This window comes from Falco rusticolus, chromosome 4 (genome assembly GCF_015220075.1).
Source record: "Falco rusticolus isolate bFalRus1 chromosome 4, bFalRus1.pri, whole genome shotgun sequence".
Classification (NCBI taxonomy): domain Eukaryota; kingdom Metazoa; phylum Chordata; class Aves; order Falconiformes; family Falconidae; genus Falco; species Falco rusticolus.
Window position 1 is genome coordinate 62,739,643 of NC_051190.1, and position 25,594 is coordinate 62,765,236.

The 25,594-nt window shown below is 40.8% G+C and overlaps 1 protein-coding gene across 1 annotated transcript in view; it reads right to left on the minus strand.

Moving 5' to 3' along the window:
* The window catches only part of ADARB2 (adenosine deaminase RNA specific B2 (inactive)), a 320,373-nt gene extending 297,356 nt beyond the window's left edge, over nucleotides 1–23,017 (minus strand). The window contains exon 1 of the mRNA XM_037386933.1: nucleotides 22,684–23,017. Coding sequence (XP_037242830.1) covers nucleotides 22,684–22,783 — 100 coding nt within the window. The 5' untranslated portion in view covers nucleotides 22,784–23,017. The remainder of the gene's footprint in view (nucleotides 1–22,683) is intronic.
* Nucleotides 23,018–25,594: the final 2,577 nt, after the last annotated feature.

Genomic DNA, 25,594 nt, shown 5'->3' on the forward strand with positions numbered 1-25,594 from the left:
TCAGACTGAATCTAAGGTATGTCCTGAAACAGTTTTTTGAGGTAAAGAATCTAAACCACCTAAAATTTCCTTATGCTCTTCACCCGTTTTGTTAGTGGGTTTTACTATCGCTGATGTGCTGATTTTTTTCTTTTCTTCTTCTTCTGTTTTTTTGGGGGGCTGGAGTGGCCTAATGAAAGTGGGGCAATGAAGAGTCAAAGACGACACCATCAGCCAAAAGTCTTCCCACATCCCACAGCCATTCCAGACTATGAGAAGGGACAAGGCACAGCCTGCATGGAGCTTGTGGCCCAAGAGGGGAACCATTCACAGTACCCTGGCAGGAGTCTAAGACAAACATACTAAATATTAACGGTTCCCCAAGTGCCATAATGAGAATTCAGCGCAAGAAATGCACTTTAACATGAACTAGTTTAAGGTACACATGTTAAATTGGTTTCTTTCAAGTATTATTAAGAAAAGACTGAGAAAAAGTCAGTGACTTGAAGTGCAGGATATGAAGGAGATCTGTATGCTTTTTTGTGTGAAGCTGAACAAGTTTTTCACCCTTTCTGAAGAGTTTTGAAAGCTTTCTAGTCTTTCAGGAAAGATATGAAAGCATAGTCTATGCCTTAACCGAAAGCTGAAAAGCAAATAAAAAGAATCCAAATTCCTTCTCTTGTCATTCATGACTTTCCAAGTCCCTGAATGAGAAATATTAAAGTACTAGTTTCTTAACGACAAGAATAATTGCAATATTATCAAAAACTGTAGAAGGCAAATGAAAAAAACTGCTATGGGATTTTTGTGTGTGCATTTGTATATAAGTTTATATACTCCTTTGATTTGCCCTTTGATTTTTTTCAATAAATCTTCCTTGTGCTAGTAACAGCAGACAGGACAAGATTCTCCCTATCTTTATTTTATAATTATGACCCAGCATTCCTTGTGCCACTGATCATTCCCTCAGGCAGGCACCTGGCTGTCAAAATGAGTAGGAGCTAAACCAGCAAGTTCTTCATAGCTAAAGCAGAACCACACAGGATAGAGCCAGATCCTGGTAGTCTCAAATATCTAATAACCACTCTTAGACTTAAATGGGAATTACGGCAGGATTTTGTAAAGCCCATTGTTAGCACCTCCTGAGTGTTAAAGAATTGATCTGAAGCCAAAGAAGTACACAAGATATCTTTTTTCTCATGTTCCAGTTCATTTGTACTTTAGTCATGGTGCAAATAGGAGTTTCAGAACCAGAGAGTTAGTTGATGTTATTTAACAAATTTTATAGGAACATTCCAATGATTTAGGGCTTTCCTTTCTGTTACGTTTCTTTACCCATTTATCTTTTTCTGATTTCTTTTCTGATATTCTGTTCCAATAATCCTTTAACTAGCCATTAGCTTTTATTAGAAAAGCTAAAATGAATGACACTAATGTGAACAGCATAAAACCTACATTGACCTACTTCCATTAAATGAAGGAGAATAGACCTTATAGGTCTGTTAGGTTGTCCAATTTACTCTTCCACTTAAAATTATTGATATTTCCTTACCATGATCTAGATATGTAGGTTATGCTTAACTCTGTTTGAAAGCAACACAAATATAATACACAGGATGTTCTTATTCACCCCCTGTTCTGAATTACCAGCAATTCAAGAAATAGTCAAAATTGGTGGTTCCAAAAATTGGAAAAGGAAAGAAAAAATGGAACAAGGTGGCAGATGATCAGCTTGACACAATTAAATGCTACCTATGAAGCTGATATAACCCAATGGCATTTTTTAAGAGAATGAATTATCCTCAGGCATTTTTCTACTCAGGTAATTTTGTGCGTTTCTTCTCTTCCTTGCTCTGTCCAGTTTTAAAGATCCAATCCTGACTGAACTGCCGAGTACTCTTCTCTAGCACTGGTTTTAACAGAACAGAAATGCCTTTTGCACGTCACTAAGGTTTTCCAAGCATCGCACAATTAAGCAAAATGATTAATCACTGTCAGACAAGATCAAATGTCAAAAAAGTAGCCTTTGGAATTTCACCTGCAGATTATACACTCAGCCTCCTCCATGCCTAGAAATAAAACTTAATGCTAATTAGTTACATTGCTATTACTTTTACAATAGTAACCAAGAAGTCCCAAATTAGATCAAGACCACGTCATTTCAGACATAATTTGTGTTCTCTAAAGGTCTCACAGTGCAAAGAGATTATAAATAATAGTGATGAACGTATTCTGTCTGCCCTCATGGACTCTATGAAGAGGGGAGGCAAGCAAGTTGCCACAGTCACAAAAAAAACCAGCAGCAGAGTCAAAAATCAAAGTCAGGGTTCCTGAATTTAACAATTGTGATCATCTTTCCAATGAACTTTGCAAGCAAACAAGATGTGTGTGCAACTACCCAACCGGTTCTCCTGTATTTCTTAAGATGAAACTTAAGAGCAAAATGACAAAGACTTGTTCTGAAAAATCTACTCTAAAAAACCCAGTCTAAGGTACGAAGAAAAATCAACCCGCTGCCTCCATATATATGCACTGAAAAAAAAAAGTCAAGCTAGTATTCACAGATTATTATTTTTTAATAGTTCTGACCTCAAAGCAACAGCTCACATTCCCAATGTTACAGGGAAAGAGGAAAGGAGAAACATATCAATCACTCAACAAAGAGGCTTGTCAAGGAGCGGGCATTTTTCTTTTGTAGCATTTTCTTCTCAGCAGCTGCCCACGTGCAGCCTATCAGGAGATATCTCAGGTGTCCATCTGAGTATTTTTCTGCACTCTCTCCACTGTTAGTGCTTGAGTTTAATTTATTTGTCAAGTGTTCATTTGGGAGTAGGACTGAGTGGTGGGGAACAAGGAGAAATGCATTTGTTTCAGTTTGCCCCATCTCCCTGTTTTTTATCAATACGCAAATATTTACATCAGACTTGCTGGATTTCTGCATCTTTTAGGATTTTTTGTAATTAATTCAGTCTCAATATTCTCCTCATTTCCATACCTCTCAAATGTCATTTCATCCCTTTTGATCTGCTTCCATTTCTGTTCTCCCTTCTCCCTCTTTGCCTTCATGCTCTTTCTGAATTTTGAAATGGATTTTGCTGGTTGATAGAAGAATTTGAATTGCTTTCAGAGGCTGGGCCTTGGAAACACAGCATAGCAGCTTGCTTAATCACATTTATCACCTAGAACCTGTATAATAAGGGTGATACATAGGGTGTGAGGCTGCGAAGCTACTAGTGAAGATGAGCTAATGGACCTTGGCCAGCCTTAATTAGAGTTTCTAAGCCAAACCTTTTCCTCCTCTGGCCATGAATGTGTCAGCCGATCAGTTTTATAACAGCTGTCAACCTCTTCTGACTAGTTTATCTTCATCTTTCCTATTTTGTGCTTTGACATGGCACCAAAAGTTATTTCCCTGCAGCAAAGGGGTCCTTCGCTCTGCTGGTGGAACAAAAAGTGCCTCTTCTACAGGGCAGCTGACCCTACCTCAGGAGGGGTCATGTATGGCATGAACCACTGCACCCTCAACTCTCTGCACCTTCAAGATATGGCAGTCTGGCACTTAAAAAAAATATATGTGCATATATATATATATGTGTGTGTGTGTGTGTGTGTGTATATATATACACCAAAAGAAAACAAAAAGAAAACAAGCAAAACAAAAAAACAAACTATCACCTCAATAAATCCATTACTGATGCTTTGGCACCCAACATGAATTTCCTTGCCTGCCAAAGAGGTTAGAGTTAAACTTCTTTTCCTATTTCAAACTATTTTAGGAAGGCTTATCAGTTGTATATGTAAATGTGTAAGTGTTTCCCAGTGGAAAGCTTCCACTCAGCTGTGCAACATGTAAATCAAAACATGCTTTCTTAATAACAAGGGCTTGTTTTGATCAGGAAGGACTGATAAATTGATTTCAGCCTGAGGATAAAGAAGGCTGGGCTTTAGGCATGTAAAATTGGTAAATATTTATCTTCCACTTTTGTTCTTTCCCAGCCAAAAGCATCTTAAGAGCGCCATCTGTTTTCTTGCCATAGAAAGAAAGAAATTAGGGTTACCACGCTCCCTGTCCTTATTTATCTGATTTTACCTTGAATTAATTGTTAGAGAACCATCCCCATTTGAGAAGGTTTTAGTTCTGCCACTGGCTAGGATAAAGGCTCCTGTTTCTATACACTGCTTGGCTTGTTTGTCTCCGGGGTTTTTATTTCAGCTAGAATGGCAAAAGGAATTACACTATTCTAGTGGAAAATGAATGGGATTTCCTCATTTCAGTTTATTATCTTCATCTATTTCTCTCCACTAAAGAAGACAGAAAAGTCCCACTCATCCTCCTGCCCTCCCCTGGCCGCCAGAGAAAGTGGAATTGTACCATTAAGCCTCGAGTGCTTTACATATGCAAACATAAACAGAGAGCTTACAGGAAAGCAGGAGAGATCTTCCCTATCCATATGTTCATCTCCTTCCCTTTACCTAAACCAGACGATTACCTCAGCAGCTCAGCTGTGTTATTGAGACATTTCAGCGTGAAATTTGTTTTTCCTCACTGAACTTTAAGCGGAATTTCAAGTGCCAAGTCTCCAAAGCCAAGTGGGGCTATTAAGAGATAATTACTAATTATGCTAATTTAAGAAGTTGTGCTATTTCTTTCCCTGGTCATTTTATCTGCAGCTCTCCTGAGAGAACAGTCCCCATTCAATGTTAATAACCTTTCCAGGCTAAGCATTCAATAGAGGACAGTGTGTCCTAAACCCTGGAATATTTTACAGTTAATCTAGATCTGTGGCTGTAAATTAGAAAGAGAAGCAAGTTGCACTAATGCTAATGACTTATGTTATTAATTTTTTGCAGTAACAGAAATATCTGATTCCTCTCCATTCATATATTGATATAGCCTTTTGCTGATGGTTTTTTTTAAATGAAAGAGTCCTCAGTGACTTGAAATTCAGTACACCAATAATATTTTTCAGTGATCATTTTCTAATCCCACCATTGCAAGCTCCTATAATAACAGATTAAAACAAAGAACAGATTTGATTTGCATTTTCTAAATGTCTCATTTATTTTTGCCTGATTTATGTAAAGGTATGAAGCATACCTTTCCCAGGTTCTATACACTGGTTTTACTTTTTTTCTTTTCTTTTTCAAGACAGTAGTTATTGGGTAGATCATATTAGTCTGTGAAGTATGCCGGCAGAACAAGAGACTTTATTATTTTTAAAAATAAAATACTGACTTTAGGTTTTATCTGATGTATCACTCCATCCCTGTTCTGTAGCGAAACATATATATTTTATAATTTGTTTGTGGAGTGGCAGTACCCAGAGCCTTCTTGACTTGTCTCCCCTTCCAAACACAGAGGCACCAAGACAGCCCTCCTGCCACCCTCCCTTGTTGATAAAACCTTGTTTCTCTGCTCCTTGGAATGGTATGAGCACCATGGCCCCAGACAACATTCAGGATCCGAGCACCCTGCCTTAGGAGACCATGGTTACTCTGATGCGAATTCCTGCAGTACCTGGGCTTGCGGGCATCCTACGGAAAGCCTGTGTGCCTGAGAGCAGCTCCATGGGATGCAGGCTGCAGGGCCACCCTGTGTCAGCACAGCATGAACACCATAACCAGGCGGTGGAGGACAGGGATGTCCAACAGCAGAGGAATAACATGGGCACAAGCGTGCGCCCGCAGGGAGGGCAGGGCCTGGCCCACCGGCCCTGGCTGCCTCCCCCTGCAGGGCCAGTGCTTATGGGGGCTGTGGCTGCCTTTGCAGAATAAATAAACCCCCGTCCTCTTTGGAGCTCATCATCTAGCTCGGTAGCTTGCTAAATCACGTACCAGCAGGGTTTTTTAATGAGTGGAGTCCCTTGCTTCACAGCCACTGGCGCTGATGCAGCTACCTCCAGGCCCATGTCCGCAGGGGCGCTGGGCGGGGGGCTGCGCAGCAGGGCAGGGGCTGTGCCATTGCAGCCACAGCTCCCACAGCTCACCAGTGTGCTGAGCCACCGCGTCTGGCCAGGCTGCGGTGGGGCCAAGCCCCCTCTGTAAGATCCTCTCACTGCCACCTGACAACAGCAGCCGGAGCCTCCTCTGAAGACCAGAGGCTGCCCTTGCTGCACGTTAGGGCTCCCAGGAGGGAATTTTTAGCAGAGTTTACCTCCCTAAACACTGGCTGCAGTGCGCCGGCAGGAAGGGGACACAAGTGTGCTGCTGGATTTGCCCTCACGCTGCCCACCGAACCCAGCAGGGCATAAATGGCTCCAGGCACTCATGGGGGGCCATGGCTGTGGTATTGCAGCTCAAGAGGAGAGTGCAGAAAACAGGAGACATCCAAAATATTTTAATAGGAATCGGGCATATATTCTACTTTTTTTTTGCCATTTGCAGCAGCTAGATGCAAACTAACTAAGCAAAGATCCCCTTCCACGCAACCAAAATAAAAATGAGGATTGAGCAACAAGAAAACAAAGGATAGCAGTTCATGCTTTGATTTTTCACGATTTTAAAACCATATGCAGGACTAAAACCACTGGGCAGATTTTTTTGTTTCAAGTTAAAGAATGTAAATATTCAAAATCTTGGGTAGCATCTATTCCTAGAAAATGTAACACGCAGCCCTCAGCCTCCGGTTCAGTACTCCCAACATAGGAGTGGGAGGACTGTGCTCACATGAGACATGAATTAGGGCCTAAAAATATGTCCTAGTAATAAAGGAGGAGATAATTTGAAGTTTCAGCTTTGCCAGTTTCAGAAAAGAACTTCATTTAGCAGAAATTCATTTTGCAAGTGTGTGAACCTGCCCCCAGACCCCAGATAACAGTCAGGTAAGACACGTCTTCCTTGCTGAAGGGGCTGGGGGAGCCAACAGGCCACTGTGCTCCCACCATGCCACCAGCAGACATAAGAAACACGGCTGTGTGTCTCCCTAGTAACAAACCTCTCACAGGTTCATGTGAGCACATCCAGCAGAGCTGGCTGCTATTTGGACCATCCTGTGACCCCAAAATTTCAGCAGCTCACTCACACACACCAGACAGAAGTCCCTGACCTGCATCTGGACAGACACACACAGGGTTCATGGACTTCCTAAAACAGCGCTATGGAACACACATGCAGAGGCAACACAGATGTGTGCCTTGCGTGCGAGCCTCACATCAGCTCTCCCGGTGGAGGACACGTTGTTATAGGTGGGGTCTCGCATCTCCCCTAAGCCCCATCAACCCTTGAGACATTGCTTCTTCTAAAGAAACACTCTCTTGCCCCAGAATTCAGCCTAACCAAGTAGCATCAGAGCCAGCTGCTCCTTGCTGAACATTGCTCTCCAAAGACAGCAGCTGAGGGGAGGCCGAGAAGAGAACAGTGCAGCTGGACAATAGGAGGCTGTAAGTGAATAAACATCTGCAAGAGATGAGATCTCTTTAAAAAAAAAACAAAAAACAACACACCACCAAAAAAACAAACCAAAGAGAAAAAAAGAGGCAGTTGAGAGGAAGATGCTGTACCTCCTGAAAGGCCTGCAACATTTAAAATTAGTTCTTCCTGGAGAACGAAGTGAGCACTAGAGACTGTTTCAAAATGCTTCACGGGCTCCGTTAGTCACAGACACACTTGCTCTGTGCACTCTGGAAAACTGGCAGACTGGAATCACAGCCTCAGAAAGGCACTTCACATTGCTAATTCTAGCTGAAATGAAGTTTTCTGCACATGTTATTTCTTATTCATATTTGCAATTATTTTTTAATCTAGTATCTACAAAGATAGCACAGATTTGTGAAAGAAATACAAAAATCAGTTGATTTTTTTTTTACATTAGCTGTTTTCTTTCCTCTTTTATTTCCATAATGAAAATATTTATAACTATATTATTTTACAGTATTGTTCCAAAACCTGCAGTAACCCTGTTGGGAAGCATTGGGAGCTCTCAAAGATTTTGAAAGGCTCACATTGCATGAATAACAGAAATGCGTATTTGCAAGAAACCCCAGCAGCTGGTTACCACCATCAGGCCTTTAACCAATGTAAGACATTATATACGGAAGAGCCTTAATACCCCACTTTGGCCCAGTTCACGCCAAAGAGAACAGGGTCCTTCGGATGACTAAGTTCATGTGGGTATCAGGAGAAACAAGCAACTTCTGCATAAATTATGTGACACTTGGAGACACCCCCTTACTTTTGGGTAAAGAAGTCCTCTCTGTGCTGCTGCCTGTTGCTTGAGACTGTGACTAGGAGAGAAGGTTGGATAAGCAAAGAAATAACTGTATGTGCCACTTTTCTAGCTGTCCTGACAAATGTACAACATCTTGGCAGAATTTCTCTTCCACTATTCCTTCACGCTGTGAGGGGGGAGAGGAAGTTTGCCAGCCCATGATTTCCAGCTGTAAATAGGTAATGGCAAATGGATACACAATCCCCCTTCAATCCCTTGAAATGTCAATCCTGGCTATACCAAGACACATGGGGGGGTTGGGGTGGTGGTGAATGGTCTTATTTTTAGGGGAATTGGTTGGTTCTGGCAAAAATGCCAGCTTGGGGCTGGCATTTGGGGGCGGGGGGGGGGGGGGGGGGAAGGGGGGGAAAGGGGGGTGGTGGTGAATGGACTTATTTTTAGGGGAATTGGTTGGTTCTGGCAAAAATGCACAGCAAGTGCAGCAGAGAAAAAATGCTCCCTGCAGAAGATCTGAGAAAACAGGCTTCATGTGGAAATCTTGACAAGGAGCTGAGGGAAGCTCAGACCTGAACTTCTGAAGAAGCATGGTCCCTTCACTGCCACCAGCAGTTGGTACAGCTGCAGGTCTTGTAATGTGATTTTCTGAAAACCATAGGTTCTGGCATCCTATGATTGAATGAAATTCTGATTTACTTTTCATAAATATACAAATAAATGTACGTTTCTATCTCTCACCTTTGCAAAGAAAATTTTGAAAATATAAACTGATTAAAGTTCTGAAACAAACAATTCATCTCTATCATTATCTTTTCCCAGCCACAGTTTCTCTAAGTTGATTCTTGAAAAAATGGACATCTGAGGTCCAAAATTTCTATAAAAGAATGCAAGTTGTGGACTCCTTGACTTTCACCATTTCCCTGTAGCCCATCAGCATGGATTTATTTTCAGGCGAAGAGCCCAGATAACACAGAGTGTAACATTTCACCCTTAATAAAAAACAAACAATAATCACGATGGGTACAAGATGCAAAGAGATGAATTACAAGGCAGATGTTCAATTTTGTCTTTTCAGCTAAGATTATAAATGGTCTGAGCCTAAGAGAAAAATTCAGAGCCTGAAACTGAAGGTTTGCTAATTAATCAGTTATAACAGCATAGGGGATTACAAAACATGATTAAAACACACTTAAACAAGAAAGACAAAAGAGGATGGCAAAGGGAGTATGGAAGCAGCTCTGTCAACAGAGAAATATCTCTACACAAGCTGGTGAAAACGATGCAGCTTGTAAAAAACTTGTGCTTAAGAATCAAAAAACAGCTACAACAAAAAGACAATGTTATGATCTAAATCCATTCCTGGAAAATTTGCCCAATGTTTATTAAAAAAATCAGGGTTTGAGCCAAGCTTCTTATGAAGCCTAAGACAAAACTTCCAGTGAGTTCAGCCCTTTATATAAATATGCATACCCGTTAATATACGCGTTGCTGGAGCACATATTGGCACATTAATATGCATAGTACTAGAGTGACTGTGTTTAAGTATATAAATAGAAATTGAATATAAACATATGCATTCATAGCTTTGAAGTTCCATTACTAACAAAACAGCGTAGAGAAATTATTAGCATTTTTACATTATGATTTCTGTTTAAACCAGATACTGAACTGCTACTGATTCTTACTTACGAGGCGTTCAACAGATGGGGAGTCTAGACTGATAACTTCTGTGCTATGCAAGTATATTTTTAAAACTCCTTTAATGTGAAATTCTGATGCTGTGTTGCAGGGACAAAATAAAGTGCTTTCCTGAGCATGCAATTTTATCTTCCTTGTTTTCTTTTTGAAACTCTAATTTGGCAGTGAACTACTACTGATATGCCAGTTAGCATGACCATAACCCCTATAAAAATTACTGCCAAGGTCAATCTCCACTGAAGACAACATGACCTCACATGTGAGGATGACCTATGAGATGAAGGTCCCATAAGCAGCAGGGGCTGGTGCACCTGAAAAAGAAAGATTCCCATGTAACAGCACAAGATCGGGCTCCTATTCTCTTAGTCTCGATTCTGCTCTCAACCTTTTCCTCTTTTCTAGTGGAAATAAACAAATAAATGGTGCTTTTGTTCACAAATTCTCAGCAATGGTGATGCATGCATATTTTCTGTAATATTGCCTACTCAACAAAAATTAATCTACAACTTTAATGTACGTAATGGTTGAAAGTGAACATTATACAAGTGAAAAGAGAAAATATTTTTTTTCGAGTTTTGGGAAATGAACGCAATAAAGTTTTATTCCTTTAGAAATACCGCTGTTTACTATCTACACAATTTTAAACTATATTACTTAGGTAGCTTTTATTTGTGTGGTTCGTTACTTGCCCTAAGAGACTTCATTTGTTCAAAGTATGAACTTATTCTAGATTTAAAATAGTAAAAGCAAACTAATATAAAACCATAATGAAATCACCTTCAAATCTGCTTACATTCTCACTTTTCATACAACCCCCCCATTCACATAAATAATCCCCTAAATTTCTCTGAGATTATTCCAGCAAATCCTATGCCCATCAAATCCTAAAACATGCTCCACCTGCTAGTGAAACTATAACAGTAATTGTCTGGGCTTTTATCTAATGAATATGCATTACAGCAGTCAAAACAGAATTCTAACTTAATCTACATTACTGGGGAAAGTTTCTGGAACAAGCTGTTGCAGGGAAATTTATGTAATATGTTGTCAACATTCGGCAAAGACAAGCTGTCTGCTAGAAAGGGCTGATAGAAACCAGTTTCCAGCATTTGGGCAGGGAGCTGCATTGTTGCTGTGCTTAAGCCATGCTTTTGGCCACAGATGTGCTGCGAGCATCTCATCTCCTCTAGCGTGCCTGCCCACCTGTACTTCATCTCTATGCAAAGCTTGTGCTGACAATCACTGAGAAGTCTCTTTTTGCCATGTGGGTTTCAGTGAGTCATCATCATCTCTTCTACAATGCACAAACTCACTGATACCTGCTGGAGCCCGGGGAAATGACAGATGGAAATTCAGTCAATTGTCTGTATGAGGTCTGTGCATGATTGCATCTGCAGACAGGTATGTGCCCGACGCCAGCATTTGAAACAATATAGCATGGGGCAAACCAACAAAAGGAAAATTACCTGAAAACAAGATTAACCAAGATTAAGAAACCATTCTCTTCATCCAACTGCCTGCATATGAAGCACACATTGCTTTTGCGATAATGGCCATTATAGTAATAGTCTCAGCCCCTTACCACTACTTTTTGCTGTCTCCTATTTCTGCCTAAACAGCGCAGAAACTAGCTTTACATGCCAGTGTCAGCGAAACATCTATTCAGCTCAGAATGTGGCAGGAAGATACGTTTAGACGTGCTAAAACAGAACGAGCCCTAAGAAATACATGCTGGCAAGTAAGTGCATTAAAGAATTTTTATATGTAGACAGTTTTTTGGAAAAGAGAACTTCTTATTCAGTTTCTGATTCCACAAAAAATTGAAACATTTGCATATTTGTATGCAGATCTTGTTACTTATTATTTACTGTTTTTCTGAGCAGCAATAGAAAGACCGAACAAGTGGTTTTGCTGTTCTAAGGCCATACGTTACCTCAAAGACCTTCAATGATATATTATTGGTCTTATCCAGATAGCAATCTCACATATACTTTCATTTTCATAATTTGTATGAATAACAACTGCTTTAGTAGGTGAGGATACAAACAATGGGTTTAAGATAGTAACAAGGGGAAGAAAGAGAAGGGTGTTTTGGTAAAGAAAGAAACAAATTTAAAAAGTGCAAATATGTGATAAACACATGGATTTTCCGTGTTACATACATGATGTTTTATTTTAAGACCAACTGGCTTTTTGGAGCCTTTGCGGTTATCTTTTTAATCATTAACAATAGATTGAGACAGCTTCTATATTGTTTAATTCATACTCCCGTTAAAACAGCTCTCTACAAGACCCAAAGCAGCATGTAATTTGTTACTTCTTGCTTTAAGTTAATTTTGGAGACTCTAAGATGAGGACTTAGAGTTTTCTGAGGCAAAATTAAAGTATAGGGAACAGAATTTTTTAAATTGTTTTTAAATTTTAGAATTTCTTTCCTGGACTTAGAAACCAGGGCTTGGTTCTTTTTTTCATCTTAGAATTCTCTGCCACATTCTAGTCAGATTATTTTATGGTTAAAGAGTACAGTCAATTTACAGTAGTTTCAGCTAAAGTGGAATAGTCGGCTGGTCTTCCAAGAAGCACGTGCATATACAAAATTGATGAACTACAGGCAAGGCACAAATGTAGGCACTGTAACTAAGATTTTTAATGGAAAGTTATGAAATATAGATACGATCTAATCCTACTAAAATTGATTCATTTAAAAGGAGAATCCTCATTTTTTTAAAAAAAATCTGTAACAGTTTGAATCAATTCCATAAGCAAATTCTCGTAACATCTGAAGGCATTAATGCATGTTATAAAAACAGAGTTATTCTACACACATGTCAGCAATGTGCTGCTAATATTGAAGAAAGTTTCCTTTTAAATATAACCTCGGATCCACAGAAATCTTGCCCTCAGCATGTATAACAAGCCATTCATGGCAGAAATCAAAGGTCTCCAGGAACTGAAGAGCAAAAGTGATTTAACACCAAAGAAGAATCTGATCCCATGCATTTGTTTACACACGAAATAGATAAGTAAATAAAAAGCCCTTTTTCAAACACCACCAGGCAGAACTGTTTTGCAAACAACTGTAGCAGGCTGCCTTGCAGGCAGGGATTATACCTGCTTCTGCCTGCGAGTGCTGGCTGCCTGCATGCAGCCTGGCACACCGTCCGCCCTGAAATGAGCGGTGCTCCCAGGGACCTGCCATGTCACACGAGTATTTTGCAATGATAGACCTAAGCGATGTGATGCAAAGACAGAAAAGATGGGTAAGAACGAGAAACAGTTCCTTTTGATACTTGGAACGGGAGCTGCTGCCTCCTGAAGTCGTACCTCTTGCTAATTAACTCTGCAAACGATTAACTGCCCTGACTCAGTTTCCCTCTCTGTAAACAGGGGGAATGTGGCCTCTCTCTGTCTGTAAGAGTTAATAATGACTTTCCATAAATACTTTGAGCATCTACCTAGTCTGATTACACTGATGCATTTTTATTAACTCTGGGCAATAAGAGTCCTTGCTGGCTGGGGTGAGTTGGAATTATCTAAAAAGGATGATCTTCATCACTGGCAGGGAAAATAGTCCAATGTGCATTACATCATGAAAGTATAAATTTAATAAGGAATTCACTGGTAGCCTTCAGGAAAATCTGCCAAAACTTCTTTGTCTATGGTTTCTTACCTCATTTAAGCAGAATGTATCACCTGCCTAAAGATGTGCCTGAGCTAACTGATCTATAAAGCAGTGTTCTGTTAAACTACTTCTATTACTAATCACATTTCTAAACTGAAAAAGGCAGTTTCATTTCTGACTAATCAAAACCAGTGTACATTTTTTTTTTTGACACCTAATAACCATCTTCTGGTAACTGGCACTGTTAGTATCTCACTGCCTGTTTTTACCTTACATTTCACACCTTGTATTATACCATGCAAAGATTCCAAAATTCTTCAGTTGTTTTTTTTTTTTAGCAAAACAAATGCAGAAATAAAGTCTCATTTTAAAAGTATTATTGGCAGCATATGAGTTAACCTAGAAAGGCTAGCTTTTGGCTTGTGCTGGCAGAACCAAAATGCTTCACATTTATGCTTGAGTACTGTATATTCCCTCTTCTTTCTGTGTATGAAATCTAAAGGATTTGCAGTGAAACTTTTTTCTTTTTCTTAAAAAAAAAAAAAAAAAGGATCGAATGACTTGTGCTTATGGATTCTAGCAGAAGGCACAAAAAGTGCTCCTTGTGGGCACAGCACCAGGTAAAGCAAACCTCTGTCACACAGCTGTAAAAACTGGCCATTATAAACATGAACTGAAAACGAGTCAAGTATCTTTATTTTAGAAACAGATTTTACAGACACACATCAGATGCTTTAGCATAAATAAATTATAAACACAGATCAATCAATAATCTTTGGAGCAGTTGCAGCTGGAGGAGACTGCTGTCAGTGATACTAGAAAACATTCCCTTTTTTGTATGGTTTCTTTTAAACTCCTAAATCTAGGAGCAGCAAGAGCTGAGCTCCAATTTAATTACCATCTGCGCTGCTCAACAATGGAAGAAAGACAGACCACTGCGGCTCTGCCCCTTGACTCCCCAAATCACCCTTCATACTGACATGCAAATAGCAATTCACCATTGGCATGAGGGAGCAAAATTACAACCTGGAAATCAGCTAATGAAAGCTAATTTCAGTTAAATATTGTTCAAGAATCCATAGGCATTTTGCCTGGCGGTTTGTGGCAGGGCTGCTGGCATGGGTGTAATACAGAGCACAAGCTCAGGGTTGGCTTCTGCTCCCAGTTATGTCAGTTCTTCCATAAGATTCAGCTGGAGAAAGATCAGCACACAAAGAAACTTAAGCCCAAATCCACCTCTTTGGTAAAGGTTCAGGTGCTTCCTGACATAAGCATCTGTCTTCAGCATTCTGAATTACTTAGTTACTCAAAAAACATACCTACAAATATAGAATATAGAACCACCCTTTTAAAATCTCACTTATAAGAAGTTTCTTTCATTTGGTTTTTTTTTTCCTCACTCTAAAAAAAACAATGTTATAGTCCTTGTGCAGTTCTGTCCTGTGATTTGTCTGTAAGACCATCAGTATTACTTAGAGGAAGATCATACACAAATATTATGAGAATGTTTATACACATATTTTTAAAATCACAAGTTTATACAACACATACAGATGGATGTGTATAAACACACAAATTATACAAACGTATTTTTTTACATCTCTAAAAATACTTCAATACAAAAATCCCTTATGTAAATATTTTTTGGACTCTACAGGCTTAAAGACCCTTTGTCTAATGTAACTTGGAGTTTATTGTAGTCATTCATTTAATACTACTAGACAAGTGAAGCAAAAGTTTATATTCCATACAAAAATATATATATGTACATATATATTAAGGCACAGGCACATGTATATAGGAGCATAGTTCTGCCACCCTGACTCATGCTGGGAAGTTTCAATTTCAGTTTTACTGGGAGTAGGGGCAGCAGCAGCAGGCCTTATGCAAAGGTAATACATTATTAGAATTGGCTTGAAAGCTGTCATTTTGCATTTGTTAAACCCCACTATTTATTCCTTAAATAGTCACAGTCTCTGAGAAGTGGCAAGAAGCGGGCAATTGCATAAAATTAGTTGTGTGTAAGTTTTCTTCTATGGAGATGGAGGTAAAATATCTGTCAATTTGTACTTATTTCTCCCCACTCCTCCCAGCAGCTTTGACTCTTCATGCTGATGTTTCATTAGCAGTTAGAGAAAGGTGACTCTGCTAATAATTTTGAGCACCATTTCTCTTATAAGGAACAAAGATAATGTAAAAAGGGGGGGGGGGGGGAATATCACACTTTAACATGAAGTATTTTGCTGAGATCTACTTACTGCCCATTCCTCAGTCCTGAACTGCACATAAAACGCCACCAGAACGTACTGCAGGTTTCAGAAACAGCACTCGCAAGTGGCACACCTCCAAAATCAGATTCAATAGTTGGTACAGCACTGGGACCAAAACCTCACCCAGCAGGAAGACTTTCACAAAGACAGACTATTGGTTTGCAGGGGTAATCTCCTACTACACAATATTCATCTGATGATGATGCACAAGCAGTCATGCCAGTAACTGCTTTTTTTCTGCTTAACAAATCATTGCATTTTTAAAGTTTGTCTGTACCCCCTTTTATGCCACTCTTTTGTTTCTTTTTGCAAGGGAATAAGAAACAGGCCGTTATCCTCCTAACCTCACTACAGCATCAAAGTAAGAGACTGGGAATCAGTCTCAACTTCAGTCTCTTTTTACATACATCATGCAGGGCGTTGAGTGGGAACAGAGAGGAAGGCGACTTAAAAAGCCATCAGGAATATTCCAAGGAAATGCGCCTGCCTTCCTGACAGCTGTGTTCCCGGTTTTGGGAGGCACACGGGCGGAGGGATGCACATTACCACTGCCGCGAAGCCAAGCAGAGAGGCACCTCCTGAACTGCCGTGCTACAGCTTCAGCTGTGACAACAGGAGAGTACAACAAGCCTCACAGTGAACAGGAGCGATTAAACTGCCTACAAATCACCTTCCCATGTAATCCAAGTGAGTCAGAAATCAGATATTTTCCTGAAAAAGAGGATTCATATCTCATATTAAAAAACCCAAATCCTTCTTAATGTATCCTACCTAAAGCCCAAGCCTACATCCACTGAAGCGAGCAGCAAACTTTCTAACGTTAGTCTCAGCTGAGCTAATCAAATAACTCAACTCCCTATGCACACATAAGTTCTGTTTTTCCATAGCTTGAATGAATGTATTTCCCAGGCCAGCTACACACTGTATCAACAGAAAAAGTCCTTTCACTCCTATTAAACATGCTGAAATTCTGTTTCCTTAAAGGCCCCTGTTTTTGTGAATAAAAGAATCCGAAATAAATCAGAGTAGCCCGTTTACCTTCTTAAAAATCTTTCCTTCTTTAATATAATTCTACTGTTTTCTTTCTTATCCCCAAAGTAACAATATAAATCTTAACAATTTTCTTCTACTGAAATTTTACACATCTCTAATCCCATATTGCCATATGTTTCTGAATCCTCACTATTTCTAGTATTCCTTTTGGAGCGAGTAAAGCCAGAATGAAACAGAATATACCCAGTGAAAATAAACCTTTAATTCATTAACGACACTGTAATATCTTCAATATTAGCCACGCTGCTCTTCACTCACTCTGCCCTGCTCTGTGCTTCCCCTGTTATCACGCTTTATTTAACAGAGATTTTCATTAAACCATCCATGGCGATGTCCAGTCCTTAGTTCAAAGTGGGTATTGTTAATTCAGAACCCAAACATACACCTTCATATTTCAAACCTATCATACGTAGTAAGAAATTCTAGACTGACTGAAAGGTGATAACACCATCCATTTAATGCTTTCTGTTATAGCATTAAATTTGATTATTTTATGACTCTGAGAGGGTTGCCTATTAGTATGGGTTGACAAGCTGCTTCCACCAGTTAAGAAAGCAGTCTTTTTAATATATTATATATCACAATATGCTGTTAAAACTCCTCTGGGTTCGCTGCTTCGTTTCAAATTCATATAGCTGGGAACAAAGGTCGGCTAGAGCAGAAAGGTAAGCACTTCGTTTTACTACTGGAACTTCAATAATTCGCAAGCAAAATGAGCTGTTTTACACAGAAAACATCAAGTTCATCACAGATGCCTTGAGAATGTTTTATCTACTGATGTGTATCAGCTTTTTTTGTCTGGATAACTAATAGTTTACATGGAAAAAACGGTAAACTGCCTGAAAGGTTGTAGAGATAGTTAGCTGTAAACACAGGGATCAATTCAGGTTCATTACTACTTGCAAAACATATATAATATTGGCCAGCAGTAATTCAAAAGTAGTACAATTAACAGAGATCAGACAGACATTTTAATGTTGGCATTTTTAATGCAACTTGCTAACCTAAAGTGCATTAAAGGAACCTAAGAAAACAGTTTGCGCAGACCTTTGGTTACTTCAATATTTCATAAGGCAGTTTCATCTGATCTTTAATTTTTAGTGCAGTGTTTCCCATTTGTAGGGTATCCCTTCAAAAGAGATGCCGTTAAATCTTTTGAAAACTCCATTAATACCACTTAAACTGGAATTTGTAAGCAAAGCTCTCACCATATGGGAGAATTTCCCTACCCAAATCACCAAGGAGAAGCTACAAAATTTTAAGCAATATGAAGCAATTTCCAACAGTATGATACTTTGCCACTAGCTTTATACACTTCTGCATCACCTCTGAAAAAAGCAAAATATCTGACTTAATTTCTGTGTTCAAAAAGGCAAAAATGGCTATATAAGTCCTTGCTCATGTAAGAGATGGTCAATATTTATATCAGTGGGTTTTATACTTACATAATTAATATTTTGAGATAAAAGTTGATATATTTTATTCCCTCTGAAAGTAAAATGCACCATTTTATTGTCCTCACACTTACGTGCTGTTGCTAGGTAGATACAACTCTGCTATAACCCAATCACTTGCTATTTAGATATGGACTCATGAATCCCATATTTTTATTCTAAATTTAAGTTCAGTCATTGTAGCTAATGTCCTTGATGCTATCTCAAATTGCTGTCATTACATGGATCACTGGAAATTGGAGGTAACAGTAAAAAAGAAAAGAAAAAAAGAAAGGTACCAAATTAAATGATGGATAAAGGTTTAATCAATTTAATTTTATCACTAAATCCAGTCCCTTCCTCTCGAGCTGTCAGGGGTTGAGATAAGCGGAACACATCCTGAAGCACGGCGCAATCCTGTTGTGGGGAAGGAGTTGTGTCCCTGAACCTCGCCAAGATGAAACACGCTCATTTATTACTTTGGCATTGCAGGATGATGAAGAACCAAGCTGGTTTCCTCCCTCCGTTCTCAGCACAATCTTTCTATTTCATTAATTTTTCATGGAATTTCATTTCACAATCACTTTGCCTCTCTCACCCGCTTGCTGCCTTTATTTAGTTTATTCTGTCAACTTTTGTTTCATGTCCTATTGTACCAGCAGCAACCTCAGCCATGCTTTCCACCACATCAGGGATACCATATTCCCTCCCGTTTCCAGTAATTAACTTTAATTGCTAGCTCTATAAAATGTCATTACAAATAAGGTGGCTTATTTGTTGTCTTATAGTGTAAAATAACCCAGAAGGGGCATACCTCCAATCACCCATTTCACACTAACTTTCTATATGTTGATTTCTAAGAAGTTGCCGGAGGCTGCTGAAGTGTGGCCTTTTTAGTATTATCACTAAAAGGCAACTCTGCTTTTGTTTGGTCTGCTTGTAATCATTTATCTCAGAAAACAAGCCTCCTTTTCAAAATCTATACCACAGGCTATAAAATCTGCACAAATCGTGCCGAGGCCACTGTGCTGAATTCTGCCAGTGCTTTGTCATACTCGAGAGCCCTGGATGAAACACAACAAGAACCCACAAATACAGTAACTTTTTATAAAGCCTAAAAATTTTCAATGGATTTCTCTAAATCATTAGGCATAGTTTTCTAACATCTACTCATTTTATACACGCAGATTAAACAGAGAAAAACATAAAATACTTATTAATGCTTTTACACACAATTACTATGCAGACAATCTGGCAAGCATCCATATTTATTTTTCATTAAGTCTTTGAGAAACTAAGATTTTTACTTCCCACTGGGAGTTAACATACTTATTTTCTAAAAGACAATGAAAATATTCCTACCTATACTAATTTAATAAATGGTTATGAATATTCACATTTTAGCTTTTTAACACACTTTGTGAGTGTAGTGTGAAACTGAATGAAATCTATGTTTGCAATGTGATATTCATTGCATGGACATTCAACGTTCAGTCTTCAAGGCAGGATCTTTATACTGAAAGGGTTGCTGGATTTCACAAGCGCAAAAATAAGATGCATGCAAATTAATTATTGGACAATGTTATTGTACACTGGAATCACACTCAGTGTCCTACACTTTTCAGTGTTCAGTTTGCATATATGGAAATTCTCTCTCTCTTTCAGCAAATTTTTATTGTTTTTTAGCCTAAATGCACAGGGAAATTCCACTATTCAGAGAACACTGTTTGCTTTCCTTACTTGAACTTGCTTTCTGCCCCCAGGAAACTCCTAAAACCAAATATTCAGGTGCAAAAGAAATGGAGTAAAGTGTTATAGCCAGACACACTAATTTATAATTCACACTAACCAGGACAAAAATATGACTGAAAACACAGAAAGAAAATCAGAAGAGGAAAAATGACGCTATTAAATAGAGAATAATATTTACTTCTACTGCTACACATTCCTAGATATTCTATCAGGCAATGTCTCAACCTTATTTTAAGCATAGTTCATATGTAACGTGTAATAAAATATATTAAGTTGTATAAGTAATTTCTTGAGTCCATCTTCTGAAGGAGTGGGGAAGTGACAGATAATTTCATTTCCTTGCTCTGATTAATGCTCAGTTTAAATTTAAGTCTACAGTGATTTATTTATTTTTTGGCTACATGGGTCCATAGGTATCTCTGTGTGTGTAAATATATGTGTGTAATTACAGACTTTAAAGCATCTACTAAAAGTATTCTTGCTATAAACAACAAAATATGTGCTGGAGAATAGTTAAAGGCAAGTGTCTTTGGTGTAATTCGCTACAAGGATTTTTCACAATCTATTAAACAGATCAAACCTGCAAAATAGTAGAGCCCATATTCATTCTTATAAAGGCATAGTAATTTATGAGCCTAATAAACATTTTCTTGACCAGTCTCCAGGATAGTCAGTTTTTTAAACAACACCTTTGCTTTAGACACCACCAAAAAAAGACACAGAAATAGATGATCAGTAAATAAACTAGCATAATAGTAAAATCCAACAGGTTTTATACTGGGCATGCCTGAAGTTACATGCATTTTTTTGCCTGCACAAATTTACAGGAATGTGTATTTTTATGAATATATACTGTGATGACATAAAATCAAAATCACAAGAACACAAGCATTGTTCCCCATAATTAGTGTACTAACCAACTACATTATTTGGAAAGTGGCTGCAGTACCACATTTGGAGGAATAAAATAAAAAAAAAATGAGCCTTTCAAGTGCATTCTTATTGATATTGGTCAGCCAGGCACCTTCCAGAATGCCATCAACCTCCAGCTGTGTATTCTGCAAATAGCTGCCATCTACCAAGTTATTGTTTAGGAAGTTTTTGTGGGTTTTTAAAGACATTCAATTTCCAACTTATTTTGGCAAAACATAGAGCAACAAAGGACACATCAGAAAAGTCTTATTGAAAGACTCACTTTTTTCTGCTTTTTAGAAACAAAATTAACACTTATGATGTACAACAAAGCAGTTTTTCTCCATTGCATCGGTTAATGGGTTACTCTTTCCTCTTGGCCAAGTGCAGGGACGCTAAAGCTAGACTAAGTTTGCATGTCCCTAAAAAAGTAGTTTTGCTAGATTAAATACAGCATAAAGAAGTCTGCAGAGCACAACTTCAGCACAAGTAGATTTAAAGAGACCGAGTACAGAAAGTGTCTCTTCACTTAAGTGTTTTAAATCAATTCTGTAACAGAGAGTAACAGAGACCAGGTGTCTGCTAAAGACACAGAGTAACAGTCAAGGTTACACCCCTACTCGAAGTCCTGATATATCTGCACGGCTGTTTTCACGTGTGGCCAGGTCACCGTTTGTTACTGTGATTTTGAATGGAGAGAGTTCAGAGATGAAAGTTAGAACAGTGACAGTCCAATGAGACAGTCTAGCATGGAGCATTTGACCAGCTACTAGACAAAGGCTGCTCTGACACCTTTCTAAAAAGTTACCAACTACTGCGCCTACCGGCTTTACCGTAATCAAAAATTAAAAGACACTTAGCTAATGGCACCTACAATCAGGTTTTCTAAAATCAGCAGAAGATATAGCATATTCAGCCCGAGTTGACCAGCTAGCTAAAACTTGTGTTAGTCCCGCACAATGATGACAATTCCAGCTTAGACGCTATTTACTGCTTAGGGAAGCACCTGGAGTTGGCGCCTCCGCAATGAAGCGCCTTGCGGCTGGGCACCCTCGGCACCCTGCTTCTCCTGTCCCTTTATTTCACTTTAAAGTGTTCACAGCCTGTTAACTTCAGCTTTTGCAGGCAAAACGTCAAAAACCCGGCAGTAGTGTGTCATCCCTTCTACGGGAGGGGAAACAGGACAGCCTTGAGAGGAGCCTTTATCCAGGGCACAGTCCCCGTTCGCAATGACACCCTGTAGCTTCACTTTCCGTGCTTAGGGCAAGTAGCGCCTTCCTAAGGAAGGTCGCTCCGGGAAGGGGGACAGCACCGAGACAGCCGAACTCGGTAGACCTGATCTACAAAAAGACAAGAAGAGATAGCTGCGGGGGGCGGCCCGCCGGCCGGGCTGCGCGCTGCCCCGGGGGGCTCTGCCCTGCCAGGGGCCCGGCCGGCGGGCGCGGCGGGGGCCGGGGCCGCGGAATCCCCGGACGGCTCCGCCGCGCTGCCCCGGACAGAGCCCACCGAGCCCCCGCCCGCCGGCACCCCCGCGGGGGTTCGGCCTCAGCCCCAAACGGAGGGGAGGGGGCGGAGAGGACCCGCCTGCGGGGCAGAGCCGCGGCCCCTCCGGTCTCCGGCCGGACCCCGCCGGTGGCGCAGCGGGGAAGGCGCCGCCCGCCCCGCACCGGCCGTCGGGGCAGCGGCAGGGCCGGTGCCGGTGCGCCATGCCCAGACAATAAAAACAGGAGCAGCCGGTGTCGTGCGGGAGACCGGCAGAGAGCGGGAGAAAAAAAAAGCCAAAGGTGAAAATTCCCTTACCTTTCCTCTTTGATCTCCTCCTCCTCCTTCTCTTGGACTTGCATTTCAGCTGCCCGCTCGGCCCTCCCGACGCCCTGCTGCTGCCCAGGACGGATGTCATGCCCGTACTTCAGCGGCGCGGCACGGCACGGCACGGCAGCGAGATGTTTTCCTCCCGCGGAGTTTCTCCTCTTTCTGGAGGCGGCTTTTATAGCGCGGTGGGTAGGGCCGGCTGCTCGGCGCTGCCCAGCGCTCACGGCGAGGGGTCGCGCCTCCGCCCCGACGTGCCGGGCCCGGCCGGGGCGATGCCCGGGGGCGGCTCTGCCGGCCCCGCGCCCACTTTTTGCACCGCTGCGAGTTGCTGGGCACCGGCCGCTTTGAAGCCAACGGTGCGGGGGTGGGGGGTGGAGGGTGGTGGGGGGAGGCGAGGGGGGCGGATTTGCTGCTGCAAAGTCTCCCGCAGCCCAATAGCTCCCGCCGCCCTGCTCTGACATCAGCTCCGCCAGCCCTCGCCCCCCAGCCCCGCTCCCCCTGGGCGGCCGGCTGTGCCCGGCACCCGGGAGAACGCGAGGGAGAACGGCCCCGCAGGGACCGACAGCATCCTGCCGCCTGCCTGGGAGAAGCCGGAGGGGCAGCTTGCAAGAAGGGAGGCTGCAGGCTGGATTGCAAGCCTTTTCTGGTTTTCTTTTTTGCGCCCACTCCCCCCCCCCCCCTCCTTGTTTTCCCCCTTTTCTGTTTTAGACCATGTGGACACTGAACACTGCTTCCAGAAATACAGAAATGCCGCTGCTGTCTTCCCCAGCCACACACTAAGTAGCTAGTTCACTAATTGCGTTGCTTATTATTCCCAGGGAAAGAGTATGAGTTTCTGTTGAAGGATCCCTGTGTCAACAAACCTTATGCAAGCGGATAAGTGTAGCGATTCCCCTTGAATCTCCGGTTATTTTTCAGGTACGTGCTCTGCTAAATTCAGGACCAAGGGCAAAAGCTCTGTGAAAAGAGGAGTGTGTTGTCGCTCAGACTCATACATTAACACTCCGCAGTGCCTCATTTAGGCAACTGTGCAATTAAAGTGTCGGGAGCAGAGGGGCTTTTACAGAGAGGAAAGATGACAACAGCATTCCTATGAAAAGCTTGGCTACAAAGCATTACACGTTCATTACAAAAAGCCCAGATATGCAACAGATAAGATACTGCGTTAAGTTACAAGGGACCTACTGTTTCTGTGCTCTGTCCTCCTTAGTTATTATCTAACTTAAAATTACGAATCTGGAAACCTACGCAGCAGATGGAAAACAGAGGAATATCAAGAAAAAATCATGCTAAATAATTAATGTCATCATTAGTGCTTACTGCATTTGTAGTTGGCTGGAGGAGCGCAGTAAAACCCTGTTTATCAGAACTCCTTTAATCTAAAACTTCCTCTTGCTGGAATGTAGGTTACCCAGCTCCTGCTGCTAAGCACTTCCACTGCAACTCTCCCAGCTATTAGAAACCCTCTGTGTTTGGCAGTTTTAGGCCTCTGTCATTTTTGGATGAGGCAGAGCTACACGTTGCACAGATTTTCAAATTAAACAAACAAAAATATTTCCATTAAAGTCTCTAAAAGTGCTCATTAAACCAGGGTTTGGATATCACAAGCGTGACAAGGTGATGTCACCTCTTGGAGCCCACCCTTCACGAAGCAGGTTGCATATGGTAAGAAGGCCCTATGTACCCTCACTTCCAGCTATGTGGCACAGCACAGAGCACAGGGGGGAACTGCCTTCCCTACCTTACCAGCTAAGGCTGGAGAGCCTGTGAATTCTGACCCACATGGCTTGAATGTCAGATGTAATTCAGGAAGCCCTGTGTGAAAGTAGATTTTTACATGCCTACCTTTTACAGGTTACTGGCTGGATTTCTTTTTATAACATACACATCACCCAAAAGAATCAAACCTTTCAACTGCTATGTAGCTTAAGTAAACACCTCTTTAAATTGCTTCTGTTTCAGGGAGAAAAACAGGTCTGCAGGAAAACAGAGAGGTGCTCACTATTTTTTGTTTTTCGTTTGAGCCTTCAGCCTTTAACTTTTCTCCCCTTTTCCTTCTAGTTTCTGTTGTCCTGACCACAGCTGACCCTCATTTATTAACATGGCAAAATCTTGTAGCTGTGTGTGAGGTAGTAATGCTACCACAAAACCCACCTCACATTCAGCTGCACATCAAACTTCTGACCAGTCTGGAATTTAAGTCACTCAATTTAAAAGCCACATTTAGAAAAGTGTCTTCTATGCTTCAGTACCAATCTGTGTTCTATCCATTAGGGATCTAAAAGAGAAGCAAGATCCAATTAGAAAGAAAATAAGCATCCTGCAACGTTCATTCATTTTTAGGAGTGGCTTCAAGCTTAACACATTCATTAAAGTTTCTGAAGACTTTCTTTTTGATAACATTTTGTTATATTCTTAAAATTACTGGGATCTGAGGTGCTAAGAAGATAGACTGGTGTTGCCAGTCCCTAGAGAAGTTGTGCTACCAACCCAACCCGAAAAGCCACCGATTCTCAGAAACTATCATTCAGTGCTAACAATTTCATTGAACTGCTTTTCAGTTCTAGGCATAGGCACGGCATCAGCAAGCCAACAGCAACAGCTGAGCTCTACTGGTAGTATAGCTCCCTCCTAGCCTGGTTGAAGGACTGGTGAAGGCATGAAGACAGCTGAAGTCATGTTGGTGGAAGGTGTCCCCTTGGCTATGAGGAGAGGTGAAGGGCTGTCATTTTTTATACTGCCCAGCTGCAAAGTCAATAGGATTCCTATTTAAGGAATGTGTGGTACTTATTCCTCTTGTTCTCAGTAATGGAAGGAGTCAGCTTCTTCACCCAGTGACATCCCCTGTTTCAACACCCTTTTTAAACTTAAATACAAGGTTACCAGTCCCACACAAATG